We start from the raw sequence: 16,555 nt of genomic DNA, 5'->3' as shown, positions 1-16,555 counted from the left end.
CTGCCACGTCCTTCGTGGCCGTACAGCACCTGAACTCTAGGTTCACTGGCTGTAGAATGAAGCGCTGAAACTTAAAATTTTTATAGAGTCGCCTAATTAGAAATCACTGTTACGAAAACAAATTAATAATTTAAAAGAAAAATATTGAATTTTAACAACTGCGTCTCAAGTTGGGATCGCAGGCTCTCTCCTGTAGATGAATTTGCTACGGTGGGTCGTCCAGGATGGTGATGGGGCGCCGCCTGTAGTCGTCCGGACCATCGTACGGCGCTGTGATTGCAGCAATATGTTGATGATTCGACGCTGCAGCTGTCTGGAAGAACTTCTCAGCCGATGCTCTCGCAAACACCTCCAACGTCGGGACTTCTAGGGATTTCCTTATGGTTTCGTTCCGCACAAACCATGGTTGCCGGGTGATAGATCGGAGGGCCTTGTTTTGTATGGTCTGAAGTGACTTGCGGTTAGATCGGCTGCAGTTGGTCCACCAAGCTGTGGAGGCATACATCATAACCGATCTAACCACAGCGAAAAAAATTGTGGTCTTGACGCTCATAGGGAGGGGCGAGCGACGGTTTGTTAGTGGGCCTATTGACCCAGCAATTTTCTTCGCCTCCTCGGCTTTTTTCTTAGCGTGGGGTCCGAAATTTAATTTTGAGTCTAGAATAACTCCTAGGTATTTGGCATGGGGTTTCCATGCAATTGGATCGTCATCCAGAGTCACGGGTGGCGGGAGTCTCTTCGGCATTTTCCTTCGCTTTCTGAAGCAGACAGCTGAACTCTTCTCAGTGTTGATGGAAATGCGCCACTTTTCCAGCCACGGAGAGAGAAGGTCCATCTGCTGCTGCATGACGTCAGCGGCTCGTGTCGGCTGAAAGCTCCTGCAGAGGAACATGGCGTCGTCTGCGTACAAGGACAACGTTACCCTAGGTACCAGTGGCATGTCGTTGGTGTAAACGAGATAAAGCACTGGTCCTAGTACGCTGCCCTGTGGCACGCCCGCCTCGATCGTCCTTTCTGTAGATAGTTCGCCGTCCACGGCGATGCGGAAGGTCCTTCCTGTGAGGTAGGAGCGGAGGAGATGTACCATGGTGGGGGGAACTGGTGAATCTGCAAGTTTGTACAGGAGCCCCTCGTGCCAGACTCTGTCAAACGCTCTGCTGACATCTAGAAATACTGCAACTGAGCACAGGTTGTAGTTCATGTTGTCAGCCAGCATGTTCACAACGCGAACTAGTTGTTGAGTCGTCGAATGATCTCTCCTGAATCCGAACTGTTCTGGCCGGATGAAGTCATTTAGGTAGGGAACTAATCTGGAAAGGAGAAGCTTCTCGAAGAGCTTAGAGATAGTGGGGAGGAGTGATATGGGGCGGAAGTTCTGTGGGAACAGGCGGGATTTTCCAGGTTTGGGAATGAGAATGACTTTGGCCACCTTCCAGCTAGCCGGGAAGTGATGCAATCGGACGGCGCTGTTGAACATACTAACCAGGCAATTCAGCAGTGATGCAGGGGCAGCGAGTAGGGCTCTGTTACCAATTCTATCCAGTCCGGGAGCTTTCCTCGGTTTGGATTTTTTGATGAACGCCTCTACTTCCTCCAGGGTGAACTGCTCCAGCTCCTCCTCAGGCTCCATACTGAAGAAGTGTTCAAGAGTTTCCTCCACGTGCTCGCAGTGGTCCTCATTGTAGATGTCTGCGTTTGGCCTGAACTGTTCCTCCATGGTGTCAGCAAAGGCCTCTGCTTTGTCCATGGCGGAATAGGCCAGGCCTCGCTGTCCGTGGAGGGGCTGGTTGGTCGGTTTCTCGCTGCGCAAGATCTTCGCCGTTTTCCAAGCGCTGCCGTCCTCCAACTCCAGGCCAGAGAGATAGGAGTTCCACGTCTCGGTCCTGTAGTCGAACAGCATCCGCTTGACGATGTTACACTGGGCGTTGAAGGCTCGTTTAGCAACTGGCTGCCGGGTTAGTTGCCAGATGCGTCGCAGGCGTCTTCGTTTGTCCACCGCGGCTCGGATGATGGCAGGCAGTGCTGATCTGGTGTGCGGGGGGCGACCAGGTCGAGACGCTTCCACCAAGCTGTCCGAGATTGCGGTGTGCAATTCTGAAACATAGACGTCAAGCTCGTTGGGCGTCGCTGCTGGGGGTGGGGGCTGGAGTCGTTCGCTCAGGAGGCCACTGTAGCGTTCCCAGTCCGTCCTAACTGACAAGCCAGTGGGTGGAGTTTTCGAGACTGGGGATGTGGCTATTGTCGCCAGTACGGGTAGGTGGTCAGATGACAGGTCGTTGGCTACGCTTAAGTCCACCTGATGTTGGAGTTCCTTGAACAGGAAGAGGTCCAGCACGTCAGGGAGGGCGTTGAGTCGCGGTGGGTAATACGTGGGGTCTACAGGTGCTACCACCTGCGTATCCTCCCGCTGATCCACGTAGTCTCGAAGGCGTCGTCCCTTGGTGTTTGGCCTTCTGCTGTGCCACGACGCGTGCTTGGCATTTAAGTCCCCGCCAATGATGACAGAGTCTCCATAGCCAAACAGGGCGTCTAGCTCAGCCGGGCGAAGCACTGCGTTCGGAGCGCAGTAAGCAGAGAAGATGTATATCTCGGCTCCACTTGCATTCACCGCTATTCCTGTGGACTCGAGGTCAGTAGTGGCGACGGTGATGGGTCTGTGCACAACTCTCCGGTGGACCAGGATGGCAGTGCCTCCGCCAGGGTTTCTTCTTCCACGCGGTGGCCTGTCCGTCCGGTATGTTTGGTAGCCTGGAACGTTGAACACAGAGCCGGGCTGAAGGTGTGTTTCCGTTAGGAGCAGCACATCCACGTCGTGGTCGGTGGCAAACAAGTGGAGTTCATTTTTTCGGGACATCACTCCATTCGCATTCCAGACAACCAGTCTTAAGTGTCTATCCATGGACCAGGAGTTCCTGGAATGAGACAAGAATGGCTGCAAGCAGCTCATTGGGTGTTTTGCTGGTGTCGGTCACGATTGTGACTAATGTCGATATCCACTTGAACACTGCCGCGTGGGACAAGTATCCCGGCTGATTAGGTGTCTCATCAGCAGTGCTGCTCCGTTGAGTAGGTTGGTATGCAGTGTGGTGTCTATCTGCAGGTGCAGGCTGGGTTTCCCTTGTCCGCTCTTCTGCCTCTTCGGCCTTCTCCTCTTCATCGCGGTTTACACGGCTGCTTGATGGCTTACGGCGGCCGGAACGACCTCTATTTCTCCTCCTCTGCGGTTTGGGAGCTTGGGGGATGGCCATATCCAGGGGTGCTGTAGGTGCAGCTGGGGCTGCAGGTGCAGCTGGGGCTTCAGGAGCTGCAGTAGCTTGGGGGGGATTGGCGGCAGTTGAGCTCTGTGCGGCGGGGATTGATGGCTCTGCCCGAGATTCGGGTGCTGCATTGCCTCGGTTTTGAGGTGCCGGCGTGTCAGGGCGGAGCCGCGGGCTGGCTAGCACATCCGCGTACCTACGGCCTGCGATGTGGTTTGTAGGGCGGATCTGCGGTTTTCCTGCGGTCGGGCGTGGAGCTGGACCTCTCTGTTGGCGTTGTGGTGCCTCTCGGCGGTGTAGCGCGCCCAGGGCGCGTTTGTGCGCCGCGCAGCCCCTGTAGCTCGCAGGGTGGTCGCCTCCACAGTTGGCACATTTGCACCGGTTCTCCTTAGGCAGCGTGCAGGACTTGACCTCATGGCCTCCTCCACACCTGACGCAGCGTGCTGGTAGGTGACAGTTCCTGGAACTGTGGTTAAATTGTTGGCAGTTGAAACACTGCGGCAGTCCTTGCCTTGGCGCGAATTGGCTCACAGTGATTCTGACGCCCAACAGTTGAGTCAGCTGCCAGATCTGAGTCCAGCTGCCAGTCTTCTTGAAACGAATGTAGAAACTATTCGTTTGGTGGCGACCAGCCTGGTCACGGCGCTGGAGTGGAGCGACGTGGGTTGGAGTGAAACCTAGGTCGCGGAGCTCATCTGCAATGTCCTCAGTGGCGGTCCAGGCAGGCAGCCCCCTGACAACTGTCTTCAGTTCCTGCTCCTCTCGTAGACTGAAGGTGTGGAAGGACAGCTTGGAGTCCAGCAGTTCCCTCTGCGCGGTCCTGAAGCATAGCTCGCTGGAGCACAGGATATGTAGGCGGGTGCCTACATATTTAGCTTCAAATTGGCAGCCAGCGTCCCTTAGCCGGCGAAATAGCGGCGTCCACGCGGTTACGCCTTGGACAACTAAAGGAGGGATCCTTTGTTTGCGGCGCTCGCCGACAGCAGGTTCTCGTGCCTGTGGAATTGTGCAGGCGTTTGATGAGCTGGAGGCGTTTGAGGCGCGTCTCCCTCTCTTCCTGGTGTGCACGGCCTGCCATTGTTCGTCTTCACCGTTGTGCGGATCGGAGGTGGCCGGCGCGTCTTCACTGGGGTGGGGTTCTACTTCCATCTCGGAGTAGTGTAGTTAGTCCCGCCAGGCAGGGCAGCGGTGTTGGTAGGCGCTGATTATTGATCGGTGGGTGGGTGGGCGGGCGGGAGCCCCGCCACAAGTACCGTTAGCTTCCGCTAGCTACGGACCACGTGGCGACCAAGAATGCTTACACACTAACAATTGATATAATACCTAACAGTTATAATGGTTGATCTTACAAACTATTGTATATACACAAAACTTAACATCACTGTTAACAATTCTTAAGCGGAATAAAATTACTAGAATACTATAATATAATATGTTGAGTATTAAGAGTAATAAATAAATAAAGAATATCAATAAGTAAACACGAGGCGCTTCGCCAAAGGACAAGTCCTATGCTATTACACTATAATAATATAATATTAATAATAATTACAATTCTATATTAACAATTATGTTATGATAATAGAGTTTCTTGCTGCATTTAGGAAATTATTTAGTCCATGATTAATTTCGGCTAATGTCTCGGATGCAGGCAAACTGTTTCACTGTGTTGAGATATTTGTAAAACAAGTTTACTAAACTAACACACAGGCAGGGCAGCGGCGCGTGTAGGCGCCGAGTATTGATCGGTTGTTGGGCGGGCGGGCGGGAGTACCGTTACAAGTACCGTTAGCTTCCGCTGGCTCCGGACCACGTGGCGACCAAGAATGTTTTGCACACTTACAGTTGGTGTATTGGTTATCTTACAAACTACTACACTGTACAAAAAACTTAGCTAACATTGTTAACAATTCATATGTGTATTAATAACAAGACTACAATAATAAATATGTTAATTAATGAGAATGATAAATAAACACGTTGCGTTCCGCCAAAAGGCAAGTCTGGTGTTATTACACTACGTAAATAACAAGTTTAGTAACACTATTTGATAATTGTTTATAGTGTGCAAATAGGATTTAGTTCCGACAGAGTTCCATGTGGGACAAACACTAAACTTCTCCTTATAAAAGGGAATAGTTAAGGGCAGAACAAAAGTCTAAAATAAATATAATAGTTGGGAAAAATTGTTAGTTTGTAAAGTACTAATGTTAGAACTCACAAATAGCAGGGCAGCGATGAATGGTTAATCCAAAAACAGCACAGCGCCACACTAACACATGGTGTCACTAGGAAATAGGCACAATTTTAAACAACACTGTGAGTAAACCACAAACAAGGCACAAACTGAGCGGAGCGAAAGCGCGGCACGTCCGAGCAGTACGGCGGGTGAGACGAGAGTGAGAGATGATGGAAGCCGTGGCCTGAAATTCGGGGTTACCTCGAATCCGGGCGTCGCGCGAGCGCGGCCAATCGCGTTCGAGCTGCCACCCTATTGGTCGCGCTCGCGCGACGCCAGATATCCAGCTTAGAGCCTTTTTTAGAATTTTGGCCTATACTCCCGGTACAAACCAGCGACTCAGGATGCCACCGAAAGCGAGCGGAAAAGCCGTCAAGAAGGCCGGCAAGGCCCAGAAGAACATCACCAAGGGCGACAAGAAGAAGAAGCGCAGGAGGAAGGAGAGTTATGCCATCTACATCTACAAGGTGCTGAAACAGGTCCACCCCGACACCGGCGTCTCCAGCAAGGCCATGTCCATCATGAACAGCTTCGTGAACGACATATTCGAGCGCATAGCCGCCGAAGCTTCCCGCCTGGCCCACTACAACAAGCGGTCGACCATCACGTCGCGGGAGATCCAGACCGCCGTCAGGCTCCTGTTGCCCGGCGAGTTGGCCAAGCACGCCGTGAGCGAGGGTACCAAGGCCGTGACCAAGTACACCAGCTCCAAGTAAGCCGGCCGGCAGGCCAGCGCCCCGCAACGAGCGAGCCCGCTCCGCACAAACGGCCTTTCTAAAGGCCACCAATAACTCTTTCGTTTTCGCTTATTTTACCGCTTATAGTTGTAAAACCGATGTAAACCTGGTTGTTTCAAGTCGCTCTCGACTATATTTTCTATCGAAAATACCCAATTTATGACTTTGTGCTTGTCATAAATATTTTATTCCAGGAATTTTTTTTTTTTTTTTTTTACAATTCCTTTTTTCTTTTTAAACATAGTCCGATTTCACTGTAAAATTGTATAATTTTCTGTTTATTTATTTATTTTTTTTTTTTTTCTCAAACAAACATTGAGTTTACAATAAAAAAAAAAAAAAAAAAAAAAAAAAAAAAAAAAAAAAAAAAAAAAAAAATACGTCAATTGCAATTCGATCGAAAACCATAGTTTCTGTCATGTTTTATACACATGACTTCTAATATTAACCAAGAACCGTTGAACTCTGATTAAACATAACTTGTAATTTTCGCTTATTTTACCGCTTTTAGTTGTGTAAACATTGGAATTCTGTTATTATGTTGGCTAAAACAAGCAACTCTCGACTTGTTTTATATTGAAATTACCTATTTAAGTTATGTTTAAATACAATCTTTAAACTTTAAACATTAAATTTACAAATACGGTAATCGCCCAATTGATCTGATCGTTCGTTATTCATAGTATTCGTAATGTTTTATATACAATTCAATATAAGAGCCGAAAGTTACACTTGAAAATTTATATTTTATCGAAATACCACTAGTTGTAAGTACAGGTCGATTTAGATTACAACAAGATACACGTTAAATACCGTTTTTTAGTTTTAAAACACATTAAAACAGGTGAAATCGTGTGATAAAGTCATCTAGTGTACAGTGCGCATGTGCGTGGAGATAGAATATATAGAGTGAACTGTTAACACACGCTTATATAGGTAGGAGGTGGCTTGACTTGATTGGTCGGTCACTATTCGACCAATCAGAGTGTACGTATCCGTTAACATTGATAATTCTCCCGGTTTCTAGTTACTACGGTGAAATAGAGTTGTCACCGACGGTTTACTTACAATTGTCGATACCTGGACAGGTTGTAAATTTGAAAATAATAAAGGAATAACGTAGAAAATACATATAAAACAGACATTTATGTGAGGTTAGTGGATATACTGCAGATCCGAGTCCTGTAGCTGTAGCGCCAGAGAGGTGTCTGTTAACAAGTGTAAATCTGCTCGGTCTAGCGAACCTGATTGCGATTGCTTGATTCATACCACTGTAATGTGATCCAAGTCAGTGTATTTTAAGTTTAAAATGGGTATTTTCCAGTATGTCCCCGCATTCTCTATTTTAATTTATACAAGTTAGATTACGTTTATTAGATTAAGTTTACGAGTTTATTAATTTCCGTACGAAAAAAAAAACAAATTAGTAATGAAACATGTTTAAAACAATATAGCCTACTATTCTGAATTTAACAAAATTTTCAGAATGGGTCAGATCACGCGATGCTTGCCCGCTGCGCAGCGCTTCGCGCTGCTTGCTCTTTTAGAAAAAAAATTTACTCGAGCTTGCAAACTCCAAGCCCAGATCAAGCGGCGCGCGTTTATCACTGATATTTAATCCACGTTTTTATCCGTTTACAACTAATTACGTTAAATTTAATTAGCGTGGATAACAGCAAATTTACATATTTACTTCGTTACAATCACCGAATATTCGCTGATTCTTCTATTTTTCAAATTTACTAAACGACCTTTAAAATTATTGAACTATACACGTATAAAGTATATTTATAACTGAATAAGTGATTTTTATTTGTTGCAATTGCAAAATCACTATGACTACAAACTAAATGTAAACTGTTAACATATTCCAGTGAATATCGCAATATGTGGGGTTGACAGTGCTTGTAATTAACAAAATTTATCTATCAAATTACTATTCTATGCGACATTTGGAATTTATATCACACTTTGAATATAAAATAATAATTATTGTAAACTGAATCATTGTTGTGTTTCTGCTATAATATATAAACAATACTACACTGTTAAATGAACTGTTAACATAGTTCCAGTGAAAATCGCGCGGTCGGAGGTTGACAGAAGTTCGTAATACAGGAAAAGAATAGAAAATCAATCTGCTCTTTATAATAATACCGAAAGAACAATAGCAAACAGTTGTAATTTGTAAACACAGTGAATTCGCTGTAGTAAGTAGGATTAATATATAAATATAAATGATATTTGCAAATAAAATTGATGATAATGTAAACGATTACTGTAACAAAATAAAAGAAAAAGTTTAATAATAAATCAATGTACAAGTGATTGGTTTTCTAGCCACAGAAATATGCTGTTAAAACGACTAAATTAGAGAGAAAAGGTTTAGATTTCGTGTTTAAAACTAATTTAAAATGACAAAGACGGTGAATTTAAGTTAAGATTGTATAATAGACAATAAAGAGAAGTGATATTTTATACGGTTAATTAGAGTGAAAACAACTAACTAAAGTGTACAGTAAAATGTGTTAATTATTAATATAAATAAATATATATATATTTTGAAGACCAGTAATTAGTTATAAATAGATATAAATTGACGCACACTGTTTAGTATTTGAATAAACTGTTATTATTCGATAACATCAATTGGCAAAAAAGTGTTATATATTCGTGTACATTATTAAATTTTTATGTAATTTGTGATGGTAATAATGACAGTTTTACTATTAATTAGCATAGTAATTACTAGATACATGTCGGAAATATACGACAAGAGTGAGAAATAGGATTATTAAAGTCGTAAAACGTGTGAAAACGAGTGATATTGTGGTGGCCTTTAAAAAGGCCGTTTGTGGGAGCCGGGCGGGCGGCTTTGTGTCGCGCGCTGGCGGGCGACTTAGGCCTTCTTCTCGGTCTTCTTGGGCAGGAGCACGGCCTGGATGTTTGGCAGTACACCTCCCTGGGCGATGGTGACACCGGACAGGAGCTTGTTCAGCTCCTCGTCATTCCTGATGGCCAGCTGAAGGTGACGGGGAATGATCCTGGTCTTCTTGTTGTCACGGGCCGCGTTACCGGCCAACTCGAGAACCTCGGCGGCGAGATACTCCATGACGGCGGCCAGGTAGACCGGAGCTCCGGCACCCACTCGCTCGGCGTAGTTGCCCTTGCGGAGCAGACGGTGGATCCTGCCGACCGGGAACTGTAGACCGGCCCTGGACGAGCGGGACTTTGCCTTTCCCTTCACTTTACCGCCTTTGCCTCGTCCTGACATGTTGCGCTGTACTCGGTTGCGGGGATACAGATGGAAGCTTGGTCCAAGTCCAAGTCCAAGTCTGTACGATTGTGGAGGGGTGTCCTCCACGTCTAGTTGGGCTTTCTGCCGTTGTCTGGCTTTTACCCAATGACTATTCGGGTCATAGCCCTAGCAGCTCTCGCTGCCTGTCAGTGGTCTAGTAGTGTAGTGTTGGTAGTAGTCCGTCAGTCGTCCGTAGGAAGACGAAGTTGGGGGACCTCCTGGGCACGTAGTGTCCGTAGGTGTTCCCACGGCGAGGATTCTGCAGCCTCTTCGAAGGTGGATGTCAAGCGGTCCACGAAGCACCTGATGGTCGGGATGTTGGCGGACTCTCTGATCACGGTGTTCCTCACGAACCAGGGCGACCCAGTTGCCTTCCGGAGACACACGCTCTGGACCGCGAGCAATTGTCTCCTGGCGGTCTTGGAGGTGAGGTGGTACCAGGCAGGGGCCGCGTACGTGAGCACTGGTCGCGTGAGGGCCGTGTAGAGGAGGACCTTTGTCCTGGTCGGTAGCTTCGTGGAGTAGAGCAGTGGGCTGATGCTTGCAAAGCCCTTCCTTGCTAGGCTGCAGGTTCTCGTGACGTGGGGTGTCAGTGTCAGTCGACTGTCCAGGAGTACCCCCAGGTACTTGACTTTCGTCTTCCATGGAATGTTGTCTCCGCCTAGAGTCAGATGTCGTCCATCGGCTTGCCTCGGTCGTCGGGTGAAGTTTATAGCTTCGCACTTGTCCACGTTGACTTTTATCCTCCACTTGGTCAGCCAGGGCTCCAGAAGATCCAGCTGTCGTTGGAGGTATATTCTGGCCATCCTCAGGTTGGCAGAGGTGGCCGTCAGCAACGCGTCATCTGCGTAGAGAGACAGCTGTACCCTCGGGGCGACTGGGAAGTCGTTTGTGTACCACAGGTACAGTATCGGCCCAAGTACCGACCCCTGTGGCACACCGGAGGAGACTGGCCGTGATGTGGAGGCTGATCGTGCAACATGGACGGAGAAAGTCCGACGGTGGAGGTAGCTCCGGAGTAGCATGAACATCTTTCCTGGCAGCGGAGACTCGGTGAGTTTGAAAAGTAGGCCCTCGTGCCACACTCTGTCAAAGGCTTTGCTGACGTCTATCAGGACCGAAGTGGAGTGGTGCTTCCTCTCGATCGCCCCTGAGAGGTGGTTGATGACTCGGCGAAGTTGTTGGGTGGTGGAGTGTCCACTCCGGAAGCCGAACTGTTCGGTCCTGATAGAGTTGAAAAACTCCTCTGGGGAACCTTGACAGGATGATCCTCTCCAGGATCTTGGAGAGCACCGGGCAACAGGGAGATTGGCCTGTGGTTCTCCGGAAAGAGGGGGTCCTTGCCAGGCTTGGGGATCATGATCACCTTGGCGTCCTTCCAGATGGTGGGGAAGTGTGTGCCAGGCGCAGGCAGGTGTTGAAAATACAGGTGATCGTGACGATCACCCAAGCCGGCAGGTTCTGCAGGGCTGGTGTTCCCAGGGAGTCAGGGCCGGGAGCTTTCTTCGGGCGTAGTCGTCGGATGTGTTCATTCACCTCGAGTGTGGTCACGAGTGGCAGTGGGTCTGTGGAGTCAGGAGAGTAGTCCTCGAGGAAGTTTTCGACCGCCTCGCAGGTGTCCTCGTCGTAGATGTCTGCGTGTGGAGAGAATTGATCTTCCATGGTGTCGGCAAAGGCTTCTGCTCTGTCCTCGGGGGAGTAGACGATTCCACGTTGTCCGTGGAGAGGTCGAATGGTCTTCTTTTCCCCTCGGAGAGCCTTGGAGATCTTCCATATGCCGCCGACACCACCGTCAGCCTGGTGTTCCACGTAGTCATCCCACGCGGCCGCTCGGTGTTCTGCCAGGAGGCGTGTGCATCTCCTGGCTTGGCGGTTGAAGGTGTGCTTGGCGTGGGGACAACGGGACTGCTGATACTCTCTTCGCAGTCTACGGCGCAGACGTATCTCCTCTCTCAAGTCCTCAGGTAGAGGTGGAGTGAAGTTTACCCGTGAGAGAGGTGATGAGGAGACGGTCACTGCTTCCTGGAGGGTGTTTGTAAGTTCCAGTACTTGACGGTCTAGCTGGTCTGATGACTCGGCTGGAGTTGGTGGAGGCCGAGGTCTGTCGGCGAGGTAGTTTGCGTACCTGTGCCAGTTGACCTTGGTGGAGCGAGCTGGAGGGTAGGCTGGAGCTCCATCGTCAGGCAGGTCGAAGACAACTGGCACGTGGTCTGACGAGAGGTCGGATACGGCAAATACCTCGATGTGTCCACTCAGTGATCCAGCTAGGCCGAAGTCAAGAATGTCGGGTTGAAAATGTCCGTTGTGGTGGTAGTGAGTCGGTTCCGTAGGGGCCAGTAGTTGGACGTGGTGACGGTTCTCCAGGAGACGTTTGAGGTCATTTCCGGAGTTGTTGGGCCTCCGGCATCCCCAGTCCGGGTGCTTGGCATTGAAGTCCCCGGCGACGAGCGCGGGGGAGTCAGGACGAAGCAGGGCGTCCAGGCAGCGAGGTTGAAGCTTCCTCCCAGGTGGGTTGTAGAGAGAAGTCAGCTCTAGCTCCGACCCGTTGTGGTGGACAGCGATCCGGGTGAGCTCTGCCCCCAGAGCAGGAGGTGTGACTAGGAGCCGGTGAGCCACTCGCCGGTGGACAAGAATCGCTGTGCCGCCGCTTGCCCTGATGCCCTGAAGCTGCCTGTCGGTGCGGAGCACCTGGTAGTTGGGGATGCTGAATTTGTCCGTCGGCCTGAAGTGTGTCTCCTGGAGAAGTGCCACGTCCACGTCCATGTCAGTCAGTAGTTGGCTGAGTTCCTGCCGCTTTCCCGCTGCCCGTCGTCGGCGTTCCAGCTTACAATTCTGAGTCTACCCATGGGTGGTGTTGAGTAAGTCGAGTAGTCTCGACATTATTCCAACCATGGTGGTGAGTTGGGAGAGGATCTCCGTGATCCCTGCCTTGAGATCCTGAGGGCAGGGTAACAGCGGGCTGCTTAGCCGCGGGTTCAGTCGTGGGTGGCAGTGGGGCTGAGGTGTCTGCGGTGGGTGTGTCGCTTTTGGCATCTCCAGCCTGACTCGTGGCGTGGGCCTCGGCCTAGTTGGGGTGGCAGGTGCAGGAGCGCTTTCCTTCCTGGTAGTCTGGCTGGTGGAGGGTTTCTGGCGCTCCGGAGCCGGGGTCTGTGGTGGAGTGTGGGGTCCACGATTCGCCGGGTTTCGAGGGAGGCGGTGGCGGCGGCGACTTCTCACTCGCTGAAAACCCATCCTCGTCTGTGTCCTCCTCAGATGTAGGGCGTGGGACGTCTCGCTGATTTGGAGGCTCGGCCTTGGCGGGTGCGGCCCTCCGCGGTGCCTTGGCTGCGGCGGCATAAGAGAGTTGCTTCTCTCTCTTGAAGCACTGGCAGCCTCGGTAGTTGGCGGTGTGTCCTTCACCGCAGGCAGTTGCAGCATCTGGCCGGGGCGGATGACTCCTTTGGGCAGAGGCTGGACGGATGTCCCTCTCCACAGCGGACGCAGCGGAGCTCTCGGTGGCAGTGGTTTGAGCCATGCCCGAAGCCCTGGCATCGATGACACTGGACCCGGTCCCCCGGGCCTAGTGTATTTTCGCACTTCCAGTCTACAGTGGAACAGAGTGCGGACACTGTAGACATCGGATGGTGGCCGGAGTCCGTCTCCTCCACTCAGGGTCACAATCCAGAGGCTGGTGAGGTGGCCTCTCCTGGTCTTAAGAAGTTTTGCCTCGACGATGCCGTAGTTTTCGCACTTGAAGGCCTCTGAGACTTCTTCAGGAGTAAGGGTGGCCGGGAGACCCCTGATGACCACTTTCATCAGCTTCTCGTTGGCCATGGCGAAGGTGTGAAACTTCAGCCCCTGATCCTGAAGGTAACGTTGCAGGGACCTGAAGTGGGCCACGGTGGAGGTCTTGAGGCGGAGAGTTTTGGCCGTGCAGGACGGCCTCTAAGTCTCCTCCCAGCAGCTGTCTGAGGGTCACCGCGTGGGAGCCCCATCCTTTGGGGACGTCCATGATGATGGGAGGAATGCGGGGGCCCCGCTCAACCTCCATGTCTTCTCCCGGCAGCGGTGTCCGTCCGTCGATTCTTCGGCGGAAGAGACGGAGCTGGGGCCGCTTGCCGCTTCCGCAGACCCGCGGCAGGACGGCCTGATGAGCCGGAATTGGCCCCAGGGGTAGCTGACACCATGGTCTGGGCCACTGGGGTTGAGATCCCCGGTGTTGTAGAGTGGCCTTTAGAAAGGCCTTTTTGGGCCTCAGACCGGCGCAGGTTCCCCTGGCACTTAGTCGCTGCACCCTGGCAGCTTTCCGGGGTAGTCCGGACTTCACCCGGGCCCTGAAAAGTCTCGGGTGGAAATGCTGGCCTGAGCAGCAGTGCGGTGCTGGGATCCCGCGGCCCGGTCGGCTGACTGGGGCGGGGCTCACCTGGCACATCGCGTGACAGGACTCCGGTAAAAACCGGACTTCACCCGGGCCCTGACAAGTCCCGGGTGGAATAAGTGTGCTGGCCTGAGCAGCAGTGCGGTGCTGGGATCCCGCGGCCCGGTCGGCTGACCGGGGCGGGCTCACCTGGCACATCGCGTTACAGGGCTCCGGTAAATAAAAACCGGACTTCACCCGGGCCCTGATCTCCCGTCCCGGGTGGAATGGTGTTGCTGGGACGTCCAGCGGTTGTTTGGCCTTGTAAAAGGCCTTTTGGGCAGACAGCGCTGGGGGCCCGCTTGGCAAGCCGCGCGGGACCCCAGTAGTGTCGCCAGCGGCTCCGGTAAACCGGCTCCGCCAACTGGGACCGCCGAGGCAGATCCCTCTTCTTCCATCTTGATCCGTGGTCGACTCGTCTCGCTGGAAGGTCTTGTCGGGTCCACGGTCTCGGGAGCAGAAATGAAGCCTTGGGCCTGAAATTCGGGGTTACCTCGAATCCGGGCGTCGCGCGAGCGCGGCCAAATCGCGTTCGAGCTGCCACCCTATTGGTCGCGCTCGCGCGACGCCAGATATCCAGCTTAGAGCCTTTTTTAGAATTTCGGCCTATACTCCCGGCGTACACCAGCGACTCAGGATGCCACCGAAAGCGAGCGGAAAAGCCGTCAAGAAGGCCGGCAAGGCCCAGAAGAACATCACCAAGGGCGGACAAGAAGAAGAAGCGCAGGAGGAAGGAGAGTTATGCCATCTACATCTACAAGGTGCTGAAACAGGTCCACCCCGACACCGGCGTCTCCAGCAAGGCCATGTCCATCATGAACAGCTTCGTGAACGACATATTCGAGCGCATAGCCGCCGAAGCTTCCCGCCTGGCCCACTACAACAAGCGGTCGACCATCACGTCGCCGGGAGATCCAGACCGCCGTCAGGCTCCTGTTTGCCCGGCGAGGTTGGCCAAGCACGCCGTGAGCGAGGGTACAAATGGCCGTGACCAAGTACACCAGCTCCAAGTAAGCCGGCCGGCAGGCCAGCGGCCCCGCAACGAGCGAGCCCGCTCCGCACAAAACGGCCTTTCTAAAGGCCACCAATAACTCTTTCGTTTTCGCTTATTTTACCGCTTATAGTTGTAAAAACCCGATGTAAACCTGGTTTGTTTCAAGTCGCCTCTCGACTATATTTTCTATCGAAAATACCCAATTTATGACTTTGTGCTCGTCATAAATATTTTTATTTCCAGGAATTTTTCAATTCCTTTTTTTTTTCTTAAACATAGTCCGATTTCACTGTAAAATTGTATAATTTTCTGTTTATTTATTTATTTTAAACAAACACTGAGTTTACAATATAAAAAAAAAAAAAAAAAAATTACCGTCAATTGCAATTCGATCGAAAAACCATAGTTTCCGGTCATGTTTTATACACATGACTTCTAATATTAACCAAGAACCGCGTTTGAAATTCTGATTAAACATAACTTGTTGTAATTTTCGCTTATTTTAAACCGCTTTTAGTTGTTGTAAACATTGGAATTCTGTTATTATGTTGGCTAAAAACAAACAACTCTCGACTTGTTTTATATTGAAATTACCTATTTAAGTTATGTTTAAATACAATCTTTTTAAACTTTAAACATTAAATTTACAAATACGGTAATCGCCCAAATTGATCTGATCGTTCGTTATACATAGTATTCGTAATGTTTTATATACTCCAATCTAAATATTAGAGCCGAAAGTTACACTTGAAAATTTATATTTTATCGAAATACCACTAGTTGTATAAGTACAGGTCGATTTAGATTAACAACAAGATACACGTTAAATACCGTTTTTTTTTATGTTTAAAACACGGTATTTAACAGGTGAAATCGTGTGATAAAGTCATCTAGTGTACAGTGCGCATGTGCGTGGAGATAGAATATATAGAGTGAACTGTTAACTGTGAACTGTTTTGATAGATAAATATAGTCGAGAGCGACTTGCTGTAAACAACCATTTTAACATCGGTTTTTAACAACTTATAAGCGGTGGTAAAATAAGCGAAAACGAAAGATTATTGGTCGGCCTTTTAAAAGGACCGTTTAGTGCGGAGCCGGCTCGCTCGTTTTGCGGCGACTGGCCGGCTTACTTGGAGCTGGTTGTACTTTTGGTCAACGGCCTTGGTACCCTCGCTCACGGCGTGCTTGGCCAATCTCCCGGCAACAGGAGCCTGACGGCGGTCTGGGATTCTCCCCGCGACGTGTGGATGGTCGACCCTTGTTGTAGTGGGACCAGCGCGGGAAGCTTCGGCGGCTATGTGCCGCTCGAATATGTCGTTTCACGAAGCTGTTCATGATGGACATGGGCCTTGCAGGAGACGCCCGGTGTCGGGGTGTGACCTGGTTTTTCAGTACCTTGTAGATGTATAATGGCATAACTCTCCTTCCTCCTGCGGCCTTCCTCTTCTTATTCGCCCTTGGTGATGTCCTTCTGGCCTTGCCGGGCCTTGCTGACGGCTTTTCCGCGCGCTTTCGGTGCATCCTGATCCGCTGGTTTGTACCGGGAGTATACGGCCAAAATTCTAAAAAAGCCTCTAAGCTGGATAATCTGGCGTCGCGCCGAGCGCAAGACCAAATAGGACAGGTGGCAG

The 16,555-nt window shown here is 50.2% G+C and overlaps 3 protein-coding genes across 3 annotated transcripts; 2 read left to right on the top strand and 1 right to left on the bottom strand.

The window, feature by feature from the left end:
- The first annotated feature begins 5,800 nt into the window (after window positions 1-5,800).
- LOC124372234 (histone H2B) lies at window positions 5,801-6,284 on the top strand. The gene has a single exon (XM_046830610.1). The coding sequence runs from the start codon at window positions 5,841-5,843 to the stop codon at window positions 6,210-6,212; it is 372 nt and encodes a 123-aa protein (XP_046686566.1). The 5' UTR covers window positions 5,801-5,840; the 3' UTR covers window positions 6,213-6,284.
- A 2,779-nt stretch (window positions 6,285-9,063) lies between these two features.
- Window positions 9,064-9,538, bottom strand: LOC124372235 (histone H2A). The gene has a single exon (XM_046830611.1). It carries the CDS (start codon window positions 9,505-9,507, stop codon window positions 9,133-9,135), a length of 375 nt encoding a protein of 124 aa, XP_046686567.1. The 5' UTR covers window positions 9,508-9,538; the 3' UTR covers window positions 9,064-9,132.
- Window positions 9,539-14,564: 5,026 nt separating this feature from the next.
- On the top strand, window positions 14,565-15,914 carry LOC124372240 (histone H2B.1/H2B.2-like). Its single transcript, XM_046830617.1, has 3 exons — window positions 14,565-14,665; window positions 14,727-14,937; window positions 15,885-15,914. The coding sequence occupies exons 1-3, from the start codon at window positions 14,565-14,567 to the stop codon at window positions 15,912-15,914; spliced, it is 342 nt and encodes a 113-aa protein (XP_046686573.1).
- The last annotated feature ends 641 nt before the right edge of the window (window positions 15,915-16,555 follow it).

This window comes from Homalodisca vitripennis, unplaced genomic scaffold (assembly GCF_021130785.1).
Source record: "Homalodisca vitripennis isolate AUS2020 unplaced genomic scaffold, UT_GWSS_2.1 ScUCBcl_2715;HRSCAF=7750, whole genome shotgun sequence".
Classification (NCBI taxonomy): domain Eukaryota; kingdom Metazoa; phylum Arthropoda; class Insecta; order Hemiptera; family Cicadellidae; genus Homalodisca; species Homalodisca vitripennis.
Note: the sequence above shows the minus strand (reverse complement) of the source record. Positions and strands in the feature narration are given on the sequence as shown.

Bases quoted from the DNA above. Each gene is read 5' to 3' on its own strand.
- LOC124372234 (XM_046830610.1), top strand. From the start codon at position 5,841: ATGCCACCGAAAGCGAGCGGAAAAGCCGTCAAGAAGGCCGGCAAGGCC.
- LOC124372235 (XM_046830611.1), bottom strand. From the start codon at position 9,507: ATGTCAGGACGAGGCAAAGGCGGTAAAGTGAAGGGAAAGGCAAAGTCC.
- LOC124372240 (XM_046830617.1), top strand. From the start codon at position 14,565: ATGCCACCGAAAGCGAGCGGAAAAGCCGTCAAGAAGGCCGGCAAGGCC. The intron at 14,666-14,726 runs GTTATGCCATCT...CGGCGTCTCCAG, and splicing joins GAAGCGCAGGAGGAAGGAGA to CAAGGCCATGTCCATCATGA. The intron at 14,938-15,884 runs GTAAGCCGGCCG...CTGTTTTGATAG, and splicing joins ACCAAGTACACCAGCTCCAA to ATAAATATAGTCGAGAGCGA.